Raw genomic sequence first — 26814 nt, 5'->3', positions numbered from 1 at the left:
CTATAAGCCTTAACGAATATTTTTGACTTCAGTGATATTGCAGAGAAGTTAGAGTTTCAATTAAGAGTTACATCACAAAGAACTGTTTAGTATAACTTTAGTACATGTAGTAGACACTATTTTAGAAAATCAAATGGATCATTAAACAATACAAAAAAATGGAAAGCATTTTGTAAATTACATTAAGACAGCATTGCCTCAATAACCATTCTCTTAAGAGGAAAGAAAATTCTAGAACTTCAAATTGAAATCCACAATTTCCTGACCAGAATCTCTAGGGAGCCTTGTGCAGAACACCTGCTCCTTGGAGGTGGTGAGAAGGGAAATAATTAGATGAGTTGGATCTAGCGGTACTTGTCTCTTTCCCAATTTAGCACTGAGCACAAAAATCCACTGGAATCTCACTGCTGTAACACCTTCCTCATAAATTTACTGATAAAAAGCCATGGCCTCATAAAACCTTGTTCAGCAGTGGTCAGTTAACAACTATTTTGGGGGTCCAACTTTGCAATGGTATAATTACATACATCCCTGGCAGGCAAGAAACGTGGCTAATTTCTCGACTGGGTGACCTTGTTTTTTGTGGGATAGTGCAGGGGCAAAAGGGAGTCATCTCCAAAAGCGGAAACTCCCTGCCCTTGCCACCGCTGCCATACTCCTCTCCATGTGCATCCCACACTCAAGAAAATGAACTCTCTCACAGTTAGATCCCAAGGAATGTCCATGGACCGAGTCTTCAGGGGCCAGAAACTGCTAACCTCTGATTGGTCAACAGCTTCAGGAGAACTGGATCACTACCATTTATTTCCAAGACCCTTGAAAAACCAATATACTCAAAGCTTACCAATGAGAACTTAAGTGATTGATGGGTGATCAGTTGAGTTCTCTCAATAACAGGAGTGGGGAGTTAGTCAACACTATAAAACTGCCCCCACATGAAACTAAAAGTGCAAAATCACACCCTTAATGTCGATGATAATGCTCTGCATCCTAAGATCATAAGCCTAAGAACAGAAAGTAGGCCATTTAGTCCGTCAAGGTTTCTTGATGAAGGACTCCTGCCCGAAATGTCGATTCTCCTGCTCCTCGGATGCCTCCTGACCTGCTATGCTTTTCCAGCATCACATACGCGACTCTGATCTCCAGCATCTGGAGTCCCCACTTTTTCGCATTTAGCCCATCAAGTCTGCTCTGCCATTCAATGAGACCCTTAACTCCGCTGACAACCCTTAACTCCGCTTTTCTACCTTTTCTCCACACTTCTTGGTTCTCTTACTAATTAAAAATCTGCCCACCTCATGCTTGAACAAACTGAATGACTCAGCCTCCACAATAATAAATTCCACAGGTTCACTGCCCTCAGAAGAAATTTTCCTCGTGTATTAAATAGGCAACTCCTTACTTTGAGATTATGTCCTCTTGTTCTGAACTCTACCAAAAAGGAAACATCTTCTCAGCATCCATCTTGTCAACTTTCCCAAGAGTCTTATATTTCAATAAGGTCACTTTATATCCTTCTCAACTCCAACTCACTAAACCTATCCAGAACTAGAGGGAATAGGGTTAGGGGGAGAGGGGAAAAAAAACTAAAAAGGGCCCTAAGGGACAACTTATTCACACAGAGGATGCTGCTTGTAGGGAATGAGCTGTCAGAGAAAGTAGTGGAGGCTGGTACAATTACAACATTTAAAAAGCATCTGGATGGGTATATGAATAGGAAGGGTTTTGAGGGACATGGGCCAAGTGCTGGCAAATGGGGCTAAATTAGTTTAGAATATCTGGTCAGCATGGACAAGTTGGACCAAAGGGTCTGTTTCCATGCTGTACATCTGACTCTATGGCTCTATGCGATTACAATAAAATCAAATAAACAGAGCTCCTACATTTCAAAAGCAAACCAACAAATTAACAGCATACTGAACAACAATGTACAAGCTCATGGTTAAGTTGAGAATATTGATCCACTGCTTCAGTACCAGAATACCCATAAATGCATGTTAACTTTTAATAGTAATTATCACATTAAATGACAATTAATTCCATTCAAAAATTTTCTTTGAAAAGTTGACTATTACTCCTAGTAACTATTATCTCCCTCTATCCATTAGAGGGCTCATTAGTTGGAAACTACAGGGAAAGATAGCCTGTTTCCACTCAGCATTGGTAAAATTAACCCATTCGGTCAATTTTGTACATTTAAGTACCACAGCATACCATTACTCACTGTAGTAGCATAATGCTGTCTCACAGGAACAGTGTTAAGAGTCAACTTTTTTTTAAACCTAATAAAAAAGCTGCCATGTTAAGAAATCTGAGAGGAAGGGGAATTAAAATGATCTGGCAGGATAATTTCCGATTTCCAAACTGCAGCAACAACGTTAAACAGCAAAAGATATCACTGGGATGCTTTTATGCCTATTTGATATTTAGGATATTATCCATAGGACGGGCCCATTCAAAGTCATGATGGAAATATTCCTTCATATTTAAAAGCTTATTACCAAAATAGAAGCAACTTATGATTTTTTTTACCAATAAGAAAAGGCTCAAGAGAATGAATGGCCACCGTCCTGGATATGCAGGAACAGGGGAAGGTCTGCTGTCTTTTTCCCCTCATCGCAGATCTTCCAACACACAGGAAAGTATGATTAAAAATGCATTTCAAACGCATGTAGGGAATAAAGCATTTTCTGAGCAAGCTAGGATAAGTTAAAGATACATCAGCTTTTCAATAATGGGTGGCTGGGAAAAAAAAGAAATTCAAGGTGGAAGACATGTCAGGGTGAATGACAAGAGTTAGTTTTACAGGGGCAAAGGGAAATGATGACAGCTCAACTAACAAAACAAAAACAAAGGATGTGCCTGGAGCAGGTGCACTGCTGTCTTAAAACAAAAATAAAACTCTAGCAGTGCAGTCAGTGTAAAAGGAAAAAAATGGTTAGGGGGCACAAATTGTTGAACTCAATCTTGAGGCCAGAAGGCTGTAAAAGTGCAGAATCAAATGATGAAGTGTTGTTACTCAAACTTATACTGTACTATACTGGAACAACACACCAGACCAAAGAAAGAGGTATCAGCACAAGATCTAGGTTGGAGGATTTAAAATGACAGCCTACCAGAAGCTTGTAGACTGAACAAGAGCATGCTCCATAAAGCAATCACCTATTTTGCATTTGGTCTTCCTTGTATGAAGGAGGCAACATTGCAAGATGTACATGTAAATTGCTGCTTCAGGTGGAGGGGCAGTTATAGGAAGGATATTATCAAGCTGGAGAGGGTTCATTAGAGATTTCCCAGAATGTTGCCAAGTATGGAAGATTTGCATTATAAAGGCAGGCTGGAGAGGCAGGGACTTTTTTCACTGGAGCATTGGAGGTTGAGAGGCAATCTGGTGGAAGTTTATAAAATAATGACAGGTGTGGATAGAGAGTTAATAGCAATTGACTTTTCCTTCAGATGAGGAATTTCAAGACTATGGGGCACATTTGAGGTGAGAGGAAAGAGATTTTAAAAAGAGAGGAGGCAATTTTTTTTTAAAAGAAACAGAGTGGTTTGCATGTTGAATGAACTTGGGAGGAAGTGGTGGAAGTGGGTACAATTACAGCATTTGAAAGACTTTTGGCTAGGTACATGAATAGAAAAGATTGCATGGACATAGGCCAGGAGCAGGCAGGTGGGACTAGCTTAATTTGGGATTATGTTTGGCATGGACTGGTTGGACCGATGCTTGGGACCATGGACAATGAGGACTGGGGAGGTAAAAGAGCAGGTGTTACTTCTATGTTTGCTTGGATAGCAGTTGTCAGAAGGGGAGAGGATGTTGGGGATGATTGAGGAATGGACCACAATATCATGGAAAGAACTGTCCCTTCACAATGGTGAAAATGAAGGGGAAAATGTATTTACAGGTGGCTACACACAATTTGGCATAAATGGAGGATGGTCTATTAAATATAGTGGCTGGGGAAAAAGATAGGTGAGGGCAAGGGGAACTTTACAGTGGTTCAACACGGTGATGGAGGGTATCCCTTAGTTAACAATCAAAGCCATCTGAGAAACACTAGTTTGGAAGGTTGCATCATCACAACAGATGTGACATGGTGTTTGTACAGGAGAAAGGGTGTGACAAAGTTTAGTTGAGGTAGTTGTAGGAGCAGCTTGTATTGAGTATTAATTAATTTATCACCATGCCCACACTGTTCAGGACCCTCAGTATTTTGTAAGTTTCAATCAGATTCCACCCCCCCTCTCTTTCTAAACTTCATGGAGTACAGATCCAGAGTCCTCAACTGCTCTTCATATGACGAGCCACCCACCCCCAGGATCTTTCTTGTACACCTCCTCTAGATCTCCTTCAACTCCACCACATCTTTCCTTGGATTCGGGCCCAAAACTGTTCACAATATTCCAAATGCGGTCTGATAAGAGCCTTGTTCTGCTGAGGGTGTATATTGAATTGAATTTATTGTCAAATGTACAGAGGTACAGTGAAAAGCTTTGTCTTGTGAGCAATACAGGCAGATCACAGAGTTAAGTAGCATAGATAAGTAAATAATAGGTAAACAGCGGCAAAAACAAAAACACAGGTACAGGCGAATATTAAGAATTTGAGTCCATTCAGTATTCTAACAGTAGGGCAGAAACTGTTTCGAAATTGGCTGGTGCATGTGTTCAGGCTTCTGTACCTTCTCCCGGATGGTAGAGGTTGTAGAAAAACATTGCCAAGGTGGGATGGATCTTTGAGAATGCTGGCGGCCTTTTCTTGACAGCGGGCCTGGTAGATAGATTCTATAGATGGGAGGTTGGTCTTTGTGATTGTCCGGGCAGAGTTCACCACTCTCTGTAACAGTCTGATCTTGAATAGTACAGTTGCCATACCAGGTATTGATACATCCAGACAGAATGGTCTCGATGGCGCACCTATAAAAGTTGGTAAGGCTATTTGCCATCATGCCAAATTTCCTCAGCTGCCTGAGGAAGACGACTCTTTATAACCAGTGCATCCACATGAAGAGTCCAAGAAAGCTTGTTGTGGATGAACCACGCCCAGGAGCTTGACACTCTCCACTCGTTCCACCTGTGCTGTTAACGTGTAGGGGCGCATGAGGAACATCCCGCAGAAAGTCAATAATGAATTCTAGCCCTTTTGAAATTAAGGCCAATAGAACATTTGCCTCCCTAATCACCAACTGAACCTGTATGTTAACCTAAAGAGAATCCTGAACTGCAACTCCCAAGAACCTTTATGCTTCGGATTTCCAAAACCTATCCCAATTCAGAAAACATAGTCCACGCCTCTGTTCTTCCTGCCAAAGCTCATAAGCTCACACTTTCCTGCATTATATTCATTTGCCACTTTTTTGCCCACTTTCCTTTAATGTCTAAGCCATTCTGCAGCCTCGCAGCTTCCTCAATGCTACCTGCCCCTCCAACTACCTTTGTCTTCCGCAAACTTAGCAAGAATGCTCTTAGTTCCTTTGTCCAGATCGTTAGTGTATAACTTGACTAGTTATGGTCCCAACACTGACCTCTGTGGAACTGCATTCAAAATGGCCACCTCCACGACAATTAGGGAATGGCCAATAAATGACAGCCAGCAATATCAACATACCATTACATTTTTCTTGATCCCTTAAAGGCCAGAGTTCTTTTTAATGGTGTGAAAGGATGAATTGTATTGGAGTATAGAAGAGTTAGAAATTGCACATCATTGAGAAAAAAAAAATTTCAGCAAAGTGTGGACATTATTACAAAGGCTGGTATAAGTTCCAGAGGCAAGAGAGTCAACCCTGTTGTTGTAGGCTTGGAGTCACATATAGCTCAGACTGGGTTAGGACAGGTGGTTTCCTTCCCTAAAACATTCATTAATTTAGATTAGATTAGATTACTTACAGTGTGGAAACAGGCCCTTCGGCCCAACAAGTCCACACCGCCCCGCCGAAGCGCAACCCACCCATACCCCTACATTTACCCCTTACCTAACACTACGGGCAATTTAGCATGGCCAATTCATCTGACCTGCACATCTTTGGACTGTGGGAGGAAACCGCAGCACCCAGAGGAAACCCACGCAGACACGGGGAGAACGTGCAAACTCCCCACAGTCAGTTGCCTGAGGCGGGAATTGAACCCGGGTCTCTAGCACTGTGAGGCAGCAGTGCTAACCACTGTGCCACCGTGCCACCCACTAATAAAAAAAACGTACAATGCAATCTGGCAGCTTCACACAATTTCACTAATAATTTGAACGTAATTTCTAAAAATGATCAAGATTCTATGGTAGAAAAACACAGCTTTTGAATTACAAGACGCTTAACATTACCAGCACACCACCGTACTAGCACAAAGTGGGAATGTTGGCAGCATTGTATTTGTACTCTGAATACTAGGAATTATGAGTGGTAAACTACACTTGTAGCCAAAAGGTGAAGACAGCAACTGGCTAACAAAAAAATTAATCCTTCAATTCTTACCTTGCAACCGATGGATCACAGATAGCTGGTCTGTTATGTTATTTTGAAATTTAGCCTTAATGGGAAAAAGAAAAAAGAATTGTGACAATCTACTTTATGGCAGACAAATTTACATGTTTAAATAAATTAAGTATGCCATACCAAAGCTTGTGAATATTTTAGTCTAAATTATTTCAAAGTTAAAATTATTTCTATTGATAATTCTAACAGAACAAAGTTTTAGTCTTTTAAGGCTAACTATGTTAACCGAATCATCAAGTTTACTAAACATTGCACAGTACAAACTGGAAAATACTGTTTAATCCTCGGTCTTTCTCAAATCATAAATAGCATTATTACAGCCTCTTTGAAGAATAAATATCAGTGCATTGGAAAAGTCTGATTAACAACTTGAAGCACAGCTTAAGAATAACAAGTTAGAAAGGGTAACTAAAAGTAGTCAGAGGTGAGCATTAGAAGAATTTAAAGAAGTTGAAAGTCGAGAGATTTTGGACAGGAATTCCAGAGTTAACATAATTGATAGCATGACTTCCAATGAATAGTATTTAAGACAGGAGTGGTACAAGAGGTAGTTATGAAAGAATAGTGTTTTCCCAACGGTATGGATAACATGGTCAAGAAAGATTAGAGAAAGGGAGTAATAAGACTATGAACAACGCATGGTATGAAGAGTCAATGAAAGCTGATCTTATTTGCTGTGTTATAACTTGCCTCAATATATCTGAGCTCAATAGAATTAGAACTTCCTGATTGACATCAATAGTTGCTGGAGAACAAACAAATTCACTCTCCAGAATCCTCAAGAGTCAAATTACCAATTAACTACTCTGGAAAGAAAAGATGGCAGACTCAAAAAAATTAACTATTTCTCTTTCCACAGATGCAGTCAGACCTGATGAGTTTCTCCAGCATTGTGCTGGTACCAACTTACTGCACTGGTTCACACGAAGAATGGCTATTTGGCCAAGAAACTGGAAAACTGATAAGGCTCATCAAGCGACAATTGTGTCAAGAGCTAAAAGATTTAGAATGGGTTAAAAGATTTTTTTTTAAATAAGATCCATATCCTGTTCCTGTTTCTTTTGCCTTTGTTTTACTTCATAGAAGAAATGAGAAACTTACCCTTTTTTCTGGCACAATGAGCATCTTGTCTAATGTAGCTACTTGATAGTTTCATGCGTACTAGAGGAAAGTTGCACCCACTGTATTCTGTTATATTGACTATAGCATTGAAATAGCTCAAACATATGTATGATTAAAAGTTATTACTCCCGAGAGGAAGATTATTACAATCCTTAATATATATGTTTAATAGATTGTTGCAAGGTTTAATCTGAATTTTGAATGACAGAAACTGGTAATTTAAAATGAATGGTCTTTTTTCATTAAAACCATTAATATGAATCACTGCATGCCATACGTTTCATTTTAAATTAATCCAAGATATAGTCAAAAATGGTTTTAAAAGTGTACATTTCATGGCCAATTTATGTTTAGAATAATTTCCCCACCCCCATGGGGATTTGCTTCCCAACATCCTTGACATGCAATAGGTAGCAATTATCTAACATCAGCATCATTGGCGGGAAAACCTCGACTGTATCATTGTCATTTTTAGTTTTTTCATTCCAGAAATCTGTTTGCTGAGAAAAAGCTGTTTTTCAGGGCTACACAGTGGGTTCTAAATTAATAGTTTCACAATCCAACACAAGCAAATTTTGGATTTTATAATGGCACCCAATTTTGTTAAAGTTAATCAAAAGCGTCCCCATTTTTTAAAAAGTTATATTTTCCTGCTGTCTACTACAAGCATGGAAGCATAATGTCACGTTACACTTAGTTTAGTTGCAGTGCATAGGACAAATAATTGTTATTTTAAGGTCCATGCACATTGCTAGAAAAAAAATTCAAACAATTTGATCAAAACTATTCAATTCAATTTGATCAAAACTAACCTTTAAATGACCAAGTATTTACTTAGCAACAAAGAATACAAATGCACTTTTTTAAAACTCAAAATATCCACAATACTTCTACAGTCATGTTTGCAGCTCAAGGTTCTAATCAACAGCAGATTCCTGACTGCAGTTTCTTCACCAAAATGAATGCCTTTTTTTCCATAACAACTATCCACATTCCTACATCAGCTAATCCATTGTTGCAGTCCTCACATTTTCCTTTGTCTTTACAAATTCAACTACCTCAAAGTACCTCAGTAGACATCGCATTCTCCACCATCCAAACTTGATACATATTAATGGTGTTAATGAAAAAAGACCATTCATTTTAAATTACCGGTTTCTGTCATTTCTATGTTGGCTCAATGCAGCTCTGACACCTCAAATGAAAAAACCCATTTTCATATTTAGCCAAGCTCTTCCAGTACAGCAACAACCGACAATGTGGAAAATTGCTCTGTCCTGTAAACAAAGGACAAATCCAACCCATCCAGTTACCACTCCATTAGTCTTCTCTCAATCATCAGTAAAATGGCAGAACGTGTCACCAACAGTGCTGTTAAGTAGCACCTGTCCAGCGACACCCAGTTTGAGTTCCACCAGGGTGACCCAGTTTCTGACGTCATCACAGCCTTGGTTCAAACATGGACAGAAAAAGCTGAATTCCTGAGGAGAGTGTGACAGACTCAGTGTGGTATCAAGGAGCACTAGCAAAACTGAAATCAAAGGGTATTGGGACCAACTCTCCACTGGTTGAAGTCATACCTGGCACAGAGGATGATGATTGTGGTTACTGGAGGTCAGCCATCTCAACTCCACATCACCACTGCAGGGGCTCCTCAGGGTAGTGTCCTCAGTTTATCCAGCTTCAGCTGTTTCAGTAACTGTTTCCTTCCATAAAAGGTCAGAAGTAGGGATAGTTGCCAATAAGTGCACAAAATGTAGCACTACCACCACATCTTAGATACTGAAGCAGACCATTTTAAAATGCAACTAGGCCTGGACAATAAAAAGGCTTGAGCTGATGAGTGGCAAATAACATTTGTGCCACACAAATGCCTGGCAATGACCAGTCCAATAAGAGATAATCTAACCACTCCCCATTGACATTGAGTGGTGTTACATCACTGAACATCTCCCACTAACAACATTCTGGGTGTTCCCTTTGACAAGAAACTCAACTGAACTCACCACGTAAACAGAAGCTAGGAATACTGCAACAAGTAACCCCTGGATTCCCCACCATCTACAAGACCAGTCAGGAGTGTAATGGAATACTCCTCACTTGCCTGGATGGGTGCAGTTCCAACATCACATAAGAAGCTTGACACCATCCAGAACGAAGCAGCCTATTTGACTGACACCATATCCACTTCTTCCTCCACCGCTCAGTTAGTGTACATTATCTACAAGATACATGGAAACACCATCACTTGCAAGTTCCCCTCCGAGCCACTCACCATCCTGACTTAGAAATACCTCTGTTCCTTCACTGTTGCTGGGACAAAATTCAACAATTCCCTCCCTAACAGCATTGTGGATCAAACCACAGCAAGTGGACTGCTGTCCCAGAAGACAACTTACCACCACCTTTAAGGGCAACTAGGGATGGGCAATAAATGCTGGTCAGCCAGGAACACTGATGAATGAATAAAAAAAATTAAACACTTCCATTGCTGCACCACTCTTCGCAATGTACTCTAACACATACGTGCTTCCACACATTAAGGAGAAAATAATAGAAAGAAGAGTGCTTGACTGCAGTATACAAAGTTAAAAATCACACAACACCAGGTTATAGTCCAACAGGTTTAATTGGAAGCACACTAGCTTTCGGAGTGACGCTCCTTTATCAGGTGATTGTGGAGGGCTTGATCGTAACACAGAATTTATAGCACAGCGTCGCTCCGAAAGCTAGTGTGCTTCCAATTAAACCTGTTGGACTATAACCTGGTGTTGTGTGATTTTGTAACTTTGTACACCCCAGTCCAACACCAGCATCGCCAAATCATGACTGGAGTATAAATACTATCATAGATATTTGGCCAAAAAAAAAACTTACCTACTTAAAGTTCAATATAATTCTACTCTAATTAAAAGAGGAGCACTCTAATAAATATGATCTAATGTAGCTTACGACTCCAAATTTATTATTCCCTACTGATATAATCAACATTCACAATCATTCCAATTATTTTAAAATTTCAAAAGCGTACATTGCATTTAACTGTATTGATTGTTTCAAAATCATGATTGTTAATGAGGTATTCAAACTTTATTTTAGTTACTTGCCAATTAGCAGAGACCTTAACATAAAAAAAACTAGCTTGAGTGAGAAATGTAATAATAAAAATTTAATCACCTGACAGAACAATTCAGTACGTACAATACAGTTTTAGTTAACCGAATACGATTCAGACTACCCTTCTCAAAATTGGATTCTTCCTGGCTTATGTTATTGGTTTTAAATGCTCTCATTGTTGTTACAAATGTGCTATCACTATTCAAATAGAATCAAATGCCATTTTACAAGGAGAAATGCACAGAGAACTAAATATCCTAAGGGTTTGATACAATGAACATTTAGTTAAGTACAAGGCCAAATGTGTAAATTATTTTACACAGGAGATTTACCAGGATGTTGCCTAGTATGAAGGAAAGGTCTTATGAGGAGAGGCTGTTTTTATTAGAGAGAAAAAGATTGAAAGGTATACTAAGACATGAGATAATCAGAGGATTAGATATGGTGGACAGTGAGAGCATTTTTCCTCAGATGATGTTGGCTAGCATATGGGGAAGTAGCTTTAAATTGAGGGATGATTGATATAGGACAGATGTCAGAGGTAGTTTCTTTACTCAGTAGTAAGGATGTGGAACCCCTTGCCTGCAACAGTAGTAGACTCACCAACTTTAAGAGCATTTAAATGGTCATTGGATAGACACATGGATGAAAATGGAATAGTGTAGGTTAAATGGGCTTCAGATTGGTTCCACAGGTCGGAGCAACATCGAGGGCCGAAGGGCCTGTACTGTACTTTGTAAAGTTCATGCTCTTTGTCTATTTGAACTGCAAAATAAACCAACACTGCAGTAGAAATTAGATTCAGTACTCTCAGGCATGAGCCACATCTGAAAAGAACATCAAGCTAAGCAAGTTTAGGAGGAGGTTTTCACACTAGCCTAAGGTAGTATGAAGGACTTGATTTCTCAACCTGCCCCCTCACCTGCAATGTGACGACCCTCAGGTTAAACCACCACCAGTCATCTCTCTCAATGAGAAAGCAGGCTTATGGTCTGGTAAGACTATGGTGACTTTACCTTTATAAAGGATTAAGTACTTTTTTATTCATTCATGGGATGAAGGCATTACTGGTAGCCAGCATTTATTGCCCAGAGGGTAGTTAAGAGTCATTGCTGGAGCCAGACCAAGTAAAGATGGCAGTTTCCTTCCCTAATGGAAGTTAGCAAACAAGAGGAGTTTTTCTAACAATCGACAATGGTCATTATTAGATTCTTTTTTCCAGATTTTTAGTGAATTCAAAATCAACCATCTGCTGTGGCAAGATTCAAACCAGGGTCCCGAAAACATCACCTGGGTCTCTGGATTAACAGTCCAGAGGTAATATCACATGACCATCACCTCCCCTTCTACTGTGCTAAACCTCTATTTTTTGCAGTTACACAACAGACTGAAGAAAACCATACACTGCATAATTATTGGTATATATAAAAACAAATTTGATGATTTAGATTTCACTCACACCAACAATTGTGAATAAGAAACCAAATAAGAATCAACAACTTTGGCGATGTATTTGAATGCTCAAGCAAATTCATACGTGCCAGGATGTTTAACCCTTGAATGTTTTCCCCAGATATTAGATTCAGAATGGGAGAAAACAGTAATCCTATGAGTCTCCTCTCCAGAGTTCGCATCCTTAACTTTTGTCCTCATATTGAGACTGTCCAATCTACTGCTTCTCAGGTGGAGAATAGCATGTCACTCACATTAATTTTCCTCCATTGTTTGGAAGATTTTTGCTGAGATTGGTAACACTCATTCTGAAGGACCTAGATTGTGAATTGGGATCTGTACTCAAGTTTTCGAATGAAACTTCAATCTGGCACTGCTATTGAGCGGTCAGCTCTATGTTTTAAAAAAAAGGACAGAAAATGATGGAAACACTCAAGACAACTAGTATCTATGGAAGTAACATGTTTCTAGGGTACTCCATGAGCTTTAGGGACACTAGAAATGTTAACTCACTGTTGTCCCATGAATGCTAATTGACCTGTTTAATATTTCCAGTGTTATCTATTCCACTTAGATTTTCAGCGATAATTACTTTTTCTGCACTTTCTCCACAAATTAGATTACCATTATTTTCAGACCAAATACTTATGTCACTGCCTCGTCCAGTCTTATGATTTGCAAGTCAGCTACAAGAAACTGGTGTGCAGCGCCTCAGCAGGAGCTGGTTAAGAGAAACAACTTAGTTAATATAGTACTTGGCACATGCTACACACCATAACCTCATTCTACACTAGACAAATACAAATGAAATACTGTTTATCGACAGACATTACCATTGCTGAAAAACATCTTAGTGAAATTTTATTACCAGGCATCATGAAAATGGATTAAAAATTGGTGTTGCTACTAAATCCTCCAAGCTCAATTTATAGGTTACTGGCAGCTGGTTGAAACCTTTTCCCAGTTTTAAAAAAACCAACTTAATATACAGCATTAACTTCAGAACATAGAAAAATACAGCGCAGTACAGGCCCTTTGGCCCTCGATGTTGCGCCGATCCAAGCCCACCTAACCTACACTAGCCCACTATCCTCCATATGCCTATCCAATGCCCGTTTAAATGCCCATAAAGAGGGAGAGTCCACCACTGCTACTGGCAGGGCATTCCATGAACTCATGACTCGCTGAGTAAAGAATCTACCCCTAACATCTGTCCTATACTACCACCCCTTAATTTAAAGCTATGCCCCCTTGTAATAGCTGACTCCATACGTGGAAAGGGGTTCTCATGGTCAACCCTATCTAAACCCCTAATCATCTTGTACACCTCTATCAAGTCACCCCTACACCTTCTTTTCTCCAATGAAAACAGCCCCAAGTGCCTCAGCCTTTCCCAACCTGCTACCAATTAGCACAGAAAAACAATTACTGTAATGTATTACTACGTCATGCAAGCTTACAACTATTTACATTTTAACATCCCCTTTGGATCACTTCTTCCCAGCCTTGCATTTGCTGTCTTTATTAGATAAAGAATTTATTTTTTCTTTAAGCAATGCTCTCGACAATGGTTTACTTTGATAATAACTTTTGTTGGGTGGAGTCAATGAATAATGTGGAGGATGAGCAGCAGTACAGGGTTGATTGTGGAGGGTAGGGAATTCAATTATCAAAAATGTGGAGCAGCATCCTCTAGTCACTGGATCCCTACTGGAGGTGGCACTGGGAGGTTCAAAGGATCCAGTGCAATTAAGGACACAGTTTTAAACCAGGTCAGTGGAATAGCAGTGTCTGCTACTCACTGCTGGTCAAACACACCCACACTTCACAAATGTAAAACACCATTTAGTGGGAAAGCTAATTATCTAGGCTGCACAAATTGATTAATTTCCAGCATAGAAAGACAAGAAAACACCAGTGACAGAATGCACATCAACTGTCCAGTTAGTCAAAAGTAAGATACAGAGCATTCTAAAGATTGATCTAAATTGTTGATGACAGTGTTTTTAAAAATCATCTTACATTTGATTAAATTTCTATCTTAATTTAGGATGTGCAGTTAAATGTAACTGTGAATATCCTACTTTAACATTAAAATCCATAGAACGGATTCAGTCTCATGCCCAAAAGAATTGCACATCACAAGTATAAACATGTCACAAGTGGGGATTGTTATAAAGTAGAAGGCGGGTACTGTACCTTTGATAGTTCTGAACTGAGAGCTGACAAACACCTGTCATGTGACTAACGAGCAGTCTCAGTACTGGAGAATTGAAAATATGTAACCTTTGGCTGTGAAATAGATATGAGTTGGTTGCTGTTTTAACAGCAATTCAAATTTAACCAGTTTAAATTATGCCCCAGGTTACTAAAACCAACAGAGTTTGAATTTATTGTTTTTGCTAGCATCAAACCAATGAGATGATCCGAAGTTAGGGGTATTAAAAAAAGGTGTTTTAGAAGTCAGACAGAGCAACTGTCATCCTGAAACATCTTTGCAGTAAAAGAATGACGACGACCCAAGGAGATCTTCAGCCGAAAGACAGACACCGAGACGACAGTCACTGTATGGATTTGAAATCAAGTTGATGCAATTTTGTTGTTTTTTTTAAATTGGAAGAGTATACTGTAATAGAGCTGAAGGCAGATAATAAGCAGTTAAGAGAAACAGGGGCTTAGAGTTGTGAATAGTTGCTGCTTAATGTTCACTTTTAGAGTTAAGGTGTAAATTGATCTTATTTTCTTTAAATAGTGGAATTTGGGAGTTCTTGGTCACTCATACTTTAACAGTTTACGAGGAGAGGTGAGCTTTTCTGGGTGCTTGGTGTAATTAACAGAAGGATTCACTGCCATATTGGAACAGAATCTAATCAACAAGTTTACTTTTGAACACTGTAGCAATAAGCAACTGGAGTTGGAAAGTTATAATCTGCTGTTTTCTATTGACACTTCCATGCATTGTTTGGTTGTGGGGTTTTAAAGACAGTGAAATCGAAAACAATACAACTCAGCAAGCATTTTTAGGTAAACATTGTAAGTTTACAGAGTTTAAAAGGTAGCACAAGGTAAATAAGAATTTAAATGAGGAGTCTACCAAGCAGTCAAGTGATCAGATCCATCTGAAACCACCACAGATTGGAAGACAGGTTCAGATGAGGTTGGCATGTTGGTTTTCATTCACACCAAGTGATTATTGGAATTTAAGAGACCGGAAAGCAACAGCAAACAAATTTATCACAGCTACTAAGGGAGTCCCAATCAACATGCCAACTCTCATCTTAAACGTGCAGCAATAACATCAATTGCCGTATAGATCAATACTGTATTCAACCAAACTGGAAGCAAAACTTTTCTATGGTTTGGATCAAATTTTCAGTTACTGACAAAAATGTCAAATGTTACTGTACCTGGTTTATGGAATTGATAGTATATTCACTTGCCAGTGCAAAGAAAAGAATTACTGAATTCAGCTACAGTATAACCAGAATTAAATGATCTCGGTGACAAAGTATATTGAGATCATCTCAGAGGACATGGAAGGAGTGCAGTACCTTTTTGCTGAGATTATAATTTTCCAATAGGCTTGGATTGCAGCATTGATTCAAAAACCCACACATTAAAAATTGTCGACACTATATCCTATAGCAATTAGTGTAGTTTACAGGCTTTCATTTCAGCACTAATGAACCAGGAATCGCATGGAAGGCGATAATTTGAGACTTATAGTTTATTTCAATCATGGCATTAAACCTACTCTGATGTTAATTGCATCTTTAAAAGCAGTTTATGGTTTTATTCCAGATTCTCCTTTCTCTCTCTCCCCACACCCCCCCCCCCTAGATTCTCCTTTCTCTCTCCGCTCCACCCCCCCCCCCCCCCCCCCCCAAACATCCTGCCAATTCCTCTCATTTACATTGCCTATTGCTCGGATACAGCTCTTTAGTACAGACATCTCAAATGCACACAGTTGCAGCGATTGAGGCTGGGAAGTTGACCAGTTAAGCAAGAGCTGAATTTCACTCTTCCTCCTACAACACCAAGGTATCAGTAGAAAACTGCAGATTGCTGGTTACATTGTTTTGCTCCCTTAATCTTGAGCCAGAGGCTAATTTACCAGCTCTAGTTGCTGATTTGATATTATGCAATTTCAATTCAATCAGGAAACAAACCTGGTATCACCCTTGTTTCCATGGTTCCATATAATGACTGACAGTGAGCTTCCAAACAGAGCATCAGGAGAACACATGCTCAATCTAATTGTTCATAGGACAGCTTTGACTGACAATGTTAATCAGACAAAACCTTTTTAATTATGTGAAATTATAATCTCAAAGACTACAAATAAAGTTGTGAACACACAGTGGCTGGATTTACACTGTGAAGTTACAAAACAAGGAGCCAGGATCCAATTCTAGGATTCCAAATCCACTTTCGGCTCTCTTAGCTTCCACCTGCATGGTTCAGTTGTGCAGGCTGGTATTGATTGCAAGCTCGCACCCTGAACTGCTGGCCAGCTCCATAATGGGTCTGGCATGTCTTAGATCCCTACAATTTTCATTAAACCAGGCCAGCTTTTGAAGGACTTCCGGTTCACAGCCCCACAAAAGTCATATCCCTGTTCCCCAGTTATACCTCTTCAACCTCCCTAAAGCTGCTTCTTACCCTCCATGCTGAGCTGTGTGTCACTTCCATGCTTGTTTATCCACTATACACTCAAAACAGATAATATAAATCTTGTGGAAGCAATAGGAATTGTGAGAAGTGTTTTTAAAAATGTCATTCATAATTTGCTAAAATCTTAAAAATCTCAATTCACCACAGTATTAGAAATGTAGTCATCATCCAGACCCTTTAAACTATCAACAACAGTAACTGCAAACACCCAAACTATGTAAATAACTATCATGTATTTTATAAAATGAAGCATATAAAGAGAATGGGCAATTAAGCAATGTTGTTCCTAAGAGTACAGCTGTTTCAACAGATTAATGGTTATCTGGGCTCCCAACCACACCTCTATGCATACTTCGTAGATCATATGGTGGGTAAATGGTCAAAGAACTGCTCTCACTGGTGTCATGCAGGATACAACGGGCCATGGGGGAATAGATTTAGAATGAGATGGTATAAGCTGGCGCTCATAGGGCCTCAGAAGTAAGAGGTGCTGAGCAGGTCAGGCCTGGAACATTGTTCTTTTCTTTCATCATTACAACTAGGCAGTAGATCAGGCCACAACAGCAGGACCTCTATGCAGCTACATTGGGAATTAGCATGCGTATTACCTGAGGCTGTCTCTAAACACTAGGTTCAGCACGACCTCTATTTCAGACTTTGATGGTATTCTCTCTCAAACCAGAGATAAGTTTCTAAGCTTCCTCACTCCCACAACCATCCTCCGAAATCAAAATTCAACCCTTGATCAAAACCCAGCTTTGATCCATCCTCTATTGTATTACAACCTTGCTCCTAACTCTGCCTGGTACTTTTTCTCAAGTTGCTAATACTAGTTCTCAACACTCGAGCAAATCACAATAAGGTTTTTTTCCCCCTGCAGAGAATCAACGTTTCTACCATTGTCTGATTGATGCTATACAAGGAGAGATCAGAGCTCATATATAAACATGGCTTCTGACTCTATATACAGGTAATGTGAAGAAGTGTTGTAATTTTAGAAGCAGTGTAAAAGGCTAGATTTTAAATTGATATTGAATATAAAACAAAACAAAAAAATCAGACCAGGTTAAGTGTTTATTTTCCATGATCTGCAATGTTATTGGCAGCTTACTGGCTAAGTCAAGCTATTGCCTAGGTTTGACTAAATACTACTTACACACAAACAGGCAGCAGCACTGTTCTCAAAAATCAAAAATTTAGTGATCAGTTCTATCAGGAAATCAAGAATAATAGTCAAAAGAAACTAGCTAAATAAATAGGTGACAAATGGAGTTTAATGTGAAAAAAGTGTGAAGTGATTCACTTTGGAAGGAGAAACAGGAATAAAGAGTACTGGGCTAATGGTAGGATTCTTGGTAGTGTAGATGAACAGAGAGATCTCAGTTTCCAAGTACATAGATCCCCTAACGTTGCTACCCAGGTTGACAGGGTTGTTAAGAAAGCATGCGGGTGTGTTAGCTTTTATTGGTAGAGTGACTGAGTTTTGGAGCCACGAGGTCATGCTGCAGCTGTACAAAACTGGCCTCCTGCTTTCCCTTTGCATCACAGTCTATCAGAGTAGTCAGTATGGCTTTGTGCTGGGAGATCATGCCTCACAAATTTGTTAGAGTTCTTTGATGAAGTGACCAGGAAGTTTGATGAGGGCAGGGCAGTAGACGCAGTCTATATGGATTTCAGTGAGGCCTCTGATAAGGGTCCACATGGTAGGTTGCTCTGGAAGGTTAGATTGCACAGGGGCAGCTGGCAAACTGGATACACAATGGACTTGATGGTAGGAAGCAGAGGGTAATAGTGGAAGGATGCTTGGACTGGAGGCCTGTGACAAGTGGAGTGCCTCATGGGGTCAATGCTGGGCCCATTGCTGTATGTTATCTACATCAATATCTTGGATGAAAGTGTACAAGGCATGATTAGTAAGTTTGCAGATAACACTAAATTGGAGATGTCATAGACAGTGAAGAAGGTTCTCAAATTGCAGCTGGGGAAGTGGGTCAAGAAATAGCAAATGGAGTTTAATACAGATAAGTGTGAGGTCTTGCATTTTGAAAAAAGTCAAATTAAAATAGGACTTTCATGTGAATGGTAGTTCCCCTAAGGAGTGTAGTAGAACAGAGGGACCTTGAAGTTCAGGTGCACGGTTCTCTCAAAGTGGAGTCACAGTAGATAGGGTAGTGAAGGCAGCTTTTGGCACACTGGCCTTCATCAGTCAGGGCACTGAGTATAGAAGTTGGGAAGTCATGTTGCAATTGTACAGGACATTGGTGAGGCCATACTTGGAGTATTGCATTTAGTTTTGGTCACCTTGCTATGAAGGATGTTGTTATTAAAGAGTTCAGAAAAAATTTACAAGGATGTTGCCGGGACTCAACGATCTGAGATATAGGGAGAAGTTGGACAAGCTAGGAGATTTTTCTTTAGAGCATAGGACACTCAGATTGGGGAACCTTATAGAAGTGTGTAAGACCATGAGAGGCACGGATAGGGTGAATGCACTGTATTTTTCGCCAGGGATGGGAATCAGTTCAAGGTTAGAGGGGAAAGAATAAAAAGGGAACCTGAGGGGCAACTTTTTTTTTTAAATAGAGGGTGGTATGCATTCGGAATACACTGCAGCTGAAGTGTGTGGGGGGTATATTAAAATTTAAAAAGGCATTCGGACAAATATATTGATAGAAAAAGTTTAGAAGGATATGGGCCACATGCAAGGAAATGGGGTTAGCATTAGTGGACATTTTGGTCTGCATGGACCAGTTTGGGTAAAAGGGCCCATCTCGGTGCTGTAGGACTCTGACTGTATGAGTAAACCTTGTGTTCCAAAAAGGTCAAAATGGCTGTCTATCAAACCTGAAACATTCTCAATTCTCCGAAGTATCAAGTTTTCTTTTAGGTTGGCATATACTAGTCTGTTACTATTTTCTCCAGAAATGTAATATTACAAAGAAATAAACATTCCTCATTACAGATACATACTCCCACAAACACAGAACCACCTGATGAAGCAGCAATGTTTCGAAAGCTAGTGCCTCCAAATAAACCTTTTTGACTATAACCTGGTGTTGAGAGATTTTTAGCTTTGCCCACAATCATAATTCACAAAAAAGGGGATTTTATTCCCAAGAGATTACAAGAATGTGCTTCCTTCCACTCACTCAAGCAAGAATCATGCAGGCCATGAAGCTATATTTCAGATTTATTTATTGTTTCCTTGCTTAGATTAAACTAATTAGCTTGTTGCAAGTGGAACGATTAACAACTGAGGATACAACGTTCTATCTCATTCAGTGACATCCTTAAATCAACAGTTACTTCATATCTGGTTAGTTCTATCCTCAAATATTTATTACAATGGATTTTTTTGGATACCACAAAAAAATCAAATTGACATTTTTGATATTAAATAATTTGAATTCCACAGGGGAAGATAACACTAAACTCAATTTACAATTGACAAGCACCAAATTTCTCTACATAGTTTACCAGATAAGAAGCTCATTAAATATACTTTTCCAATGGGCAGTTTACTTTAAATGACTTTTTAAAAGTTTGTTTCATAGCTTTTTTCAGCAAACATTGCCCTCGGGAGGAAATAGTTAATGGCTACTGAGCAGCTTCACCAAACAACAATTATTCACACATGGGTGTCAAAGTAAGTACTGGCAGGCTGTTGAACCTGGGAGCAAAATTCAAGACACTTTTTGTTCAAAGAATATTTGCTAGTGGCTGCATTACTACAAGCAAAAAAAAGGCAGCATAAAGGTTAAATTACAACTCTGAATTATGTATAGCAGTAATTTGATAGCTGGAAAGGAAATTTAGAGCTGAGGGAGTCGAATCAATTTATTTTCTCAAACTGCAAGCTTAAAAATTGCATTTTGAAGCAGTTTGAAACTAGTCAGTTTACATTTTAACTTGCTCTGAATTACCAAATGCGCATCATAAAATTCAAAAGTAATCTGCAATATTGGCCTATTATTAAAAAGAACCTCATTGTTTCCCAATCTTGAGAGACAGGCTACATTGAACTGTTTGCTGCACTGACTTTTTCATTTACTAATTATGATCCTTAGCAATTCAAAGTTTCATAGCAAGACATCACTTTATGTAAAGATGGAATTAAAAATGCAGTAAGGAAACTTGTCTAATTTTCTGTTCTCCATGGAACATTTAGCATTGTTACAAGAAACAACTATTTAATCCTTCTAGAACAAAACAGCGATATGATTAATAAATGATAAGCTATTAATCAAATTCCGAAAGCAAAGCCAATATACACAGGGAAACAAGTAGCAAATTTCAACTAAGTCATTATTTATAAGATACAAATAAATTAAATGCAGATATTCAAATGATTGAATCAACAGTGCAAGATTTATCAGACTTGGTAAACACATTATGACCAGAACAATAATGGCACTTTGATTTCTAAAATTATATTCTTACCTTTTCTTCAAAGCATTTCTTCATCAGATTCTCTTTAGTCTGGAGCTGATTACCCAAATTGCTACACTCATCCTCTTTTTCATCAAGTTGTCTCCTGTGGGTGTCCACTTGTCCCATGAGCTCAGAGTTCCTCTTCTCCAAACGACTTTTAGCAGTATCTGTCTTTTTTACCTGGAGAAGAAGACAGTTGCCGAACAACTGATGACTTGAAGATTTGATAGGGAAACATGCGATACTGAATTATAGAATATTGTTTGAAAAGCTTGATGTATCCAAACTATTCACAAAACAACTGGACTGTAGGATTTAATTTTTTAATGATCTCTCATAAAAAGGTGCTCAAATGTACATGATACCTCAACTGCAGCCTAATAAATCAAACATGCTAATACGAAGCTAATGTTGAACAAGTTAAGATTTGTAGCTCAGGTTGAGGTTCTGGATGAGGTTTGCTCGCTAAGCTACACCCATTAGCTCCTTGTTTTTGTAGAATATTCCATAACCTCAAAATAAACACACTCTTATTCTTGCACTGAGTCACCAATTTGTCTTTATCCTCCTTTCTGTATTAGTGAAAAAAAATTGCATGGTTTCTTTTATTTCCATTAAAACATACCCATTCTGCTTAATTGTCTTTGCCAGCGCCTCAGTCATAATTTGCCACAGCTCCCAATTTGATCAGCAAATTTCTTTCAATAGTGATCTCAATTCCCAAGCACTGATCACTTTAAATTTGAACCAAACATTTTAGCTTTGAATCACTGCCGAGTTTCAGTCTGTAAATTTCCTTTTTCATTCGGACTTCAAATCTTTCTACCTCTGTGACCTCTACCACTATCTTTGCTCAATCGCGTACATTATTTTAAATGCTTTTTGTAAATCTATGTTGAACCTACCACATTTACTTGATCAAATTATTCAATTTTTATAGAAAGTCATCAAGCAGGAACAGTAAACAGAACTTTGATTTGTTTACGTGCTCCGTAATTTAACATGTCAAAAACTATTTGGAAGATTTAAAGTAACAGAATCTCTGAACAAGTTAAGAGTGTTTTTAACATCTTAAAATTGCCACTATTTTTAAAATAAAGTTACATAAACTGCAGTGGGGCATAACTCAAATAAAATGAACAGCAGTATTTTAAAAATGTGCAAGATTGACTAAGAGCTTGGGACAGGAGACTTTAATTACTTGGACAGGAAAATCTCAACAACCCTATCAGCAGCATTATCCTCAAGATTTTAATTGGATGCTAGGGCAAATACACTAAAATAAGTGTTTTAATAATATTTTCTCCACAGACACTAACTGCCAAGTCAGGAAGAAAAGTCACAAATATCTGACTGCTCAATAGAGAATCTCTTACTCATGTAGCTTAAGTACTTAACTATAAGTCAGCAGACCAGAAGTCTGTACACTGAATGTAAGAGCTCAATGTTAAAGTTGCTAGGCAATACCATTCATTTACACGCTCCTCTCTTTCATCTGAGCAATTCCCACATACGAGCCTTATCTGATCATTCTGGGAATTTGACAAAATTAAATACAAGAGGATGGAAAAATTAAATCAAATTGCCAAATAACTATGAATAAGGCTAAATAAGGCCATCCAGGCCTGACAGCACCTTAACAAGCAAAAGAGAACTATGGGTGGAAAGTTCCACTCAGTGAAGGTGGCAAGAAGAAATAAAGTTAGTTTTCACCTCAGCCAATAAGAAATGAAGGTCGTTAAATGAGACAGAGACAGAGACCTCAAGTGAGTTTTTCAGCATACGGCAGTTGGTCAAGGAAACCAATCAGCTCGAGCTGATCGCAGCAGAATCCAGTAAGCGGCTCAGTCATCACTAAACATGCCCATAACCAAACACTTTGATAGAGAACTGCAAAATTACACTTTAAGCACATTGTGACCAGAAAGTAACTTTTTCCTGTGCTGTCAAGTATCTAGGGTAGAAAACTCACTTGCAAAAGTGATTAGATTAGATTGGATTACTTATAGTGTGGAAACAGGCCCTTCGGCCCTGTTACAGAAGTATATAATATTTTCAAGCATTGATATCAATACCATATTTTGGACAATAGTTAGGGCTATAATTTAAATAAACTAATAAACCACAATTTTTTTTTAAAAAAATGGCAGATTACTTATTTTTTCCCCCCCATTCCACTCCAGTCACACTGCACACCAAGGGTAAGGGGGGTCCAAAACTAGAGGGCAGAGATTTAAGGTGAGAGGAGAAAGATTTAAAAGAGACCAAGGGGGAACATTATCATAGAGGGTCTGCATACATGGAATGAGCTGCCAGAGGAAGTGGCAGAACCTGGTACAATTACAACATTTAAAAAGACCTTTGAATAGGTATATGAATAGGAAATGTTCAGAGACAAACAGGACCAGCTCAGTTTAGGTTACCTGGCCAGCATGGACAAGTTGGACCAGAGTTTGTTTTTGTTCTGTATGACTCCGACACCAACAACCAAAATGAACTGAAGCTTGTTTTACAATTTAACTGGGAAGAGTGCACTGATAATCATGTCCCACTGTTCCATAAGCAGTCAAAACAAAATGTCAATCAAAACCCCCAAGATGATCAATTTGCCTGACTGATTTTCTATTCAAGGCAAAAACAATTCACAACAGTTTTAGTATTAAACAGGAAACAACTCTTCATTGTAACATACTCAAAAATCAGAGAAAGGCAGACTTAATTTATTATTGTGACTTAGAACACAATAGTACAGCACAGGAAGAGACCCTTCAGTCCACCACATCTGTGTTGATCTGAAGCCATGAAAACCGATCCCTTTTGCGTGCATATGGTCCACGTTCTTCTAAACCCTACCTTTCGTGTTATAAATGCCTCTTAAATATTGCTATCGTATCTGCTTCTACCACCTCCACCTCCCTTAGCAGCACTTTTCAAGCACCCATCATTCTCGATATAAACAACTTGCCATGTACAGTTCCTTTAAACTTTCTCCCTCTCACTTTAAACTTATGCAGAGTATTTAACATTTCCACCTGGAGAAAAAAAAACTATGGCTGTCCACCCTAACCATGCCTCTCAATTTTATACCTTCCATTCAGGCCACTCCTCAGTCTCCGATATGCTAGCAAAAACAATCCAAGTTTGTCCAACTTCTCCTTACAACTAATACAGGCAATATCCTGGTAAACCTCTTATGTATCTTTCTTGACCAGTAATGACCAGAACTACATACAGTACTCTATATGTGTCCTAAATAAAGTTTTATACAGCTGTAACAGGACTTGCTAACTATTATGCTCAATGCCCCAACTGCATTAAGTGAAACTGCCTTCTTGACTATTTTATCCACTTTGCCAATTAAAGATATGCAATTGTGCCTCAAGATCTCTGTATATCAATGGTCTTAAGGGAACTTCCATTTACTGTATATGTTCCTCTTATATTTGACTTTCCAAAATGCATCACCTCACATCTGGATTAAACTCTATCTGCCATTTCTCCACCCAAATTTCCAACTGATCTATATACTGCTGTAATGTTTGACAACCTTCCTCACTGTCCACAACTCCTCCAATTTTCATGTCATCTATAAACTTACTAATGAGACCACCTACATTTTCATCCATACCATTTAGATAAATTGCAAACAGAGGTCCCAGCATTGATCCTTGCAGGACACCACTGATCACAGATCTCCAGTCAGAAAACCACCCTCCACAACTACCCTTAGTCTATGACTAAACCAATTTTATATTCAACTTACTATAGTTCCCATAAGATTTAAACTATACTCCTTCAAAACAAAGGCCCAAAGATACACACAAATGCAGGATTAAGACAGAAAAAGAAATTGACATGGGTATTATAAATGGAATAGCAAAGTGGTCAGGGAAAATAAAATTTCAAACATCAAAGTCCAAATATCACGGGTGGGTCAAATTGTCTCAGCTCATTTTGATGTTAGCACCAAATGACATGCTGCTGTCTGTAAACCAATGATTGTTCTTCACTTCAATACTTGATCTGGCAAATGTAGGTCTTTTCTTGTTAGAATTCTCTCAAGTCTTGTTCTGTCTTTGTCCCCCCTCCATAGGGAAGGAGGAAGGTTGGGAAGGAAGGAGGAGAGATGCTGGCAGGCTCTGGATGTATAACAAACTGAAACTCAACCTATCAAGTGGGTTGTCATCAAAATTTGGAATGTTAAGAAAATTACCTCCCTCACTATTTCAAAAGGCAATATTGGAGAAAAGTGAGGGGTGGAGAGTCAAAAGGTGTGGTGCTGGAAAAGCACAGGTCAGTAAGCAAAGGAGGAGTCAACATTTTGAGCATAAGCCTTCAACAGGAATGTGGAGGGGAAGGGGGCTGAGAGATAGATAGGGGGTGGGGTGGGACTGGGAAGGAAGGCAATAGGTAGATGCAGGTCAAGGCAATTGTGGAAAGTTGGGAAGGGTGAAGCGGATAGGTGGGAGGCAAGAGGGACAGGTAGGGCAGGCCAAGAGGGCGGTGCTGAGTTGGAGGACTGGAACTTGAAGGGAGGGGAGATTTGGAAACTGGTGAAGTCGATGTCGATGCCATATGGTTGTAGGATCCTCAGGCAGAAGGTGAAGTATTCTTCCTCCAGTTGGTGGGTGGTTTTGATTTGGCAATGGAGAGGGGAATTGGGGCCATGAGTTGGCGTTCTGTTTCTGGCACAACTGAAACTTTGCAGCATTTAATTTTTTTTCAAGTTGTAATGGTTTCCTAATGTTTTAGCTACATAGCAGTCCAGCTTCCATTTCAGTTTACAGTCCCAAAAAAGGTCTCCTCCTAAACACAACCCAGACCCGGTAGCTAGCTATGCAAGTGGAACATTATTCATGGAATGTTGTGTCAATTACAAAAATGGTAATTCTGAAAAAGCTAGTTCAGAAAATTTCCTGCCAGTTTGAATTTGCTATCATAAAAAGTAAAATACCACACTATGTTGATCCGAAATAAAACAATGGGCTGGACAAACAAAGTTGTGGCAGCATCCGCAGAACAAAAGAGACAGACCTACTAAAATTTTTCCAACACTAATTACTGAAAAGAGTTCTACCTTGTCTGGTGACAGAACAAACATTGTTGAAATTTAGCAGTATTCAATGCATTGCTTAATTTGTATGCAGTATCTGTAGCAACTCTATTCCTCTACGCGCTCTACACTCAGCCTTGTGTATTCATCTGCTTTAGAGGCTTTGGGAATTTATTTACAATCATAGGTCAGAGACTGTCATGAATGAATCAAGCTTTTCCCTTCTTTCCCAAGATTTTATGACTTCTGCGTCACAAACACCCACACAGATTCTCAAATTTTCTACGTCATGTTTGAAATCCTTCATAATTCAATTTTTCAAACTATCCCTCCCTATTTAAATGCATTTTAATTTCATTTTGCTACATGTACTGAATTATTAAATACTGAATTTCAAAGCAGCAAGAGTTCAGTTTTCTCCCTCAGCTAGATAGTGAACTGAGGTACAGTTTTCCTCACTTCCCCTCCCCC

At 39.0% G+C, this 26814-nt stretch overlaps 1 protein-coding gene across 2 annotated transcripts in view; it reads right to left on the bottom strand.

Annotated features, from left to right (window-relative positions):
* The window catches only part of golm2 (golgi membrane protein 2), an 83687-nt gene that overhangs the window by 43159 nt on the left and 13714 nt on the right, over positions 1-26814 (bottom strand). For both annotated transcript variants that reach the window (XM_087981313.1, XM_087981314.1), the window contains exons 2-3: positions 21300-21470; positions 6474-6528 (exon numbers count right to left, since the gene is read on the bottom strand). In XM_087981313.1, coding sequence (XP_087837439.1) covers positions 6474-6528; positions 21300-21470 — 226 coding nt within the window. The remainder of the gene's footprint in view (positions 1-6473; positions 6529-21299; positions 21471-26814) is intronic.

This window comes from Chiloscyllium plagiosum, unplaced genomic scaffold (assembly GCF_037043375.1).
Source record: "Chiloscyllium plagiosum isolate Xiang-an unplaced genomic scaffold, Cpla_swu_hap1 HiC_scaffold_39, whole genome shotgun sequence".
Lineage (NCBI taxonomy): Eukaryota > Metazoa > Chordata > Chondrichthyes > Orectolobiformes > Hemiscylliidae > Chiloscyllium > Chiloscyllium plagiosum.
This window is presented reverse-complemented; position numbering and strand designations above follow the sequence as displayed.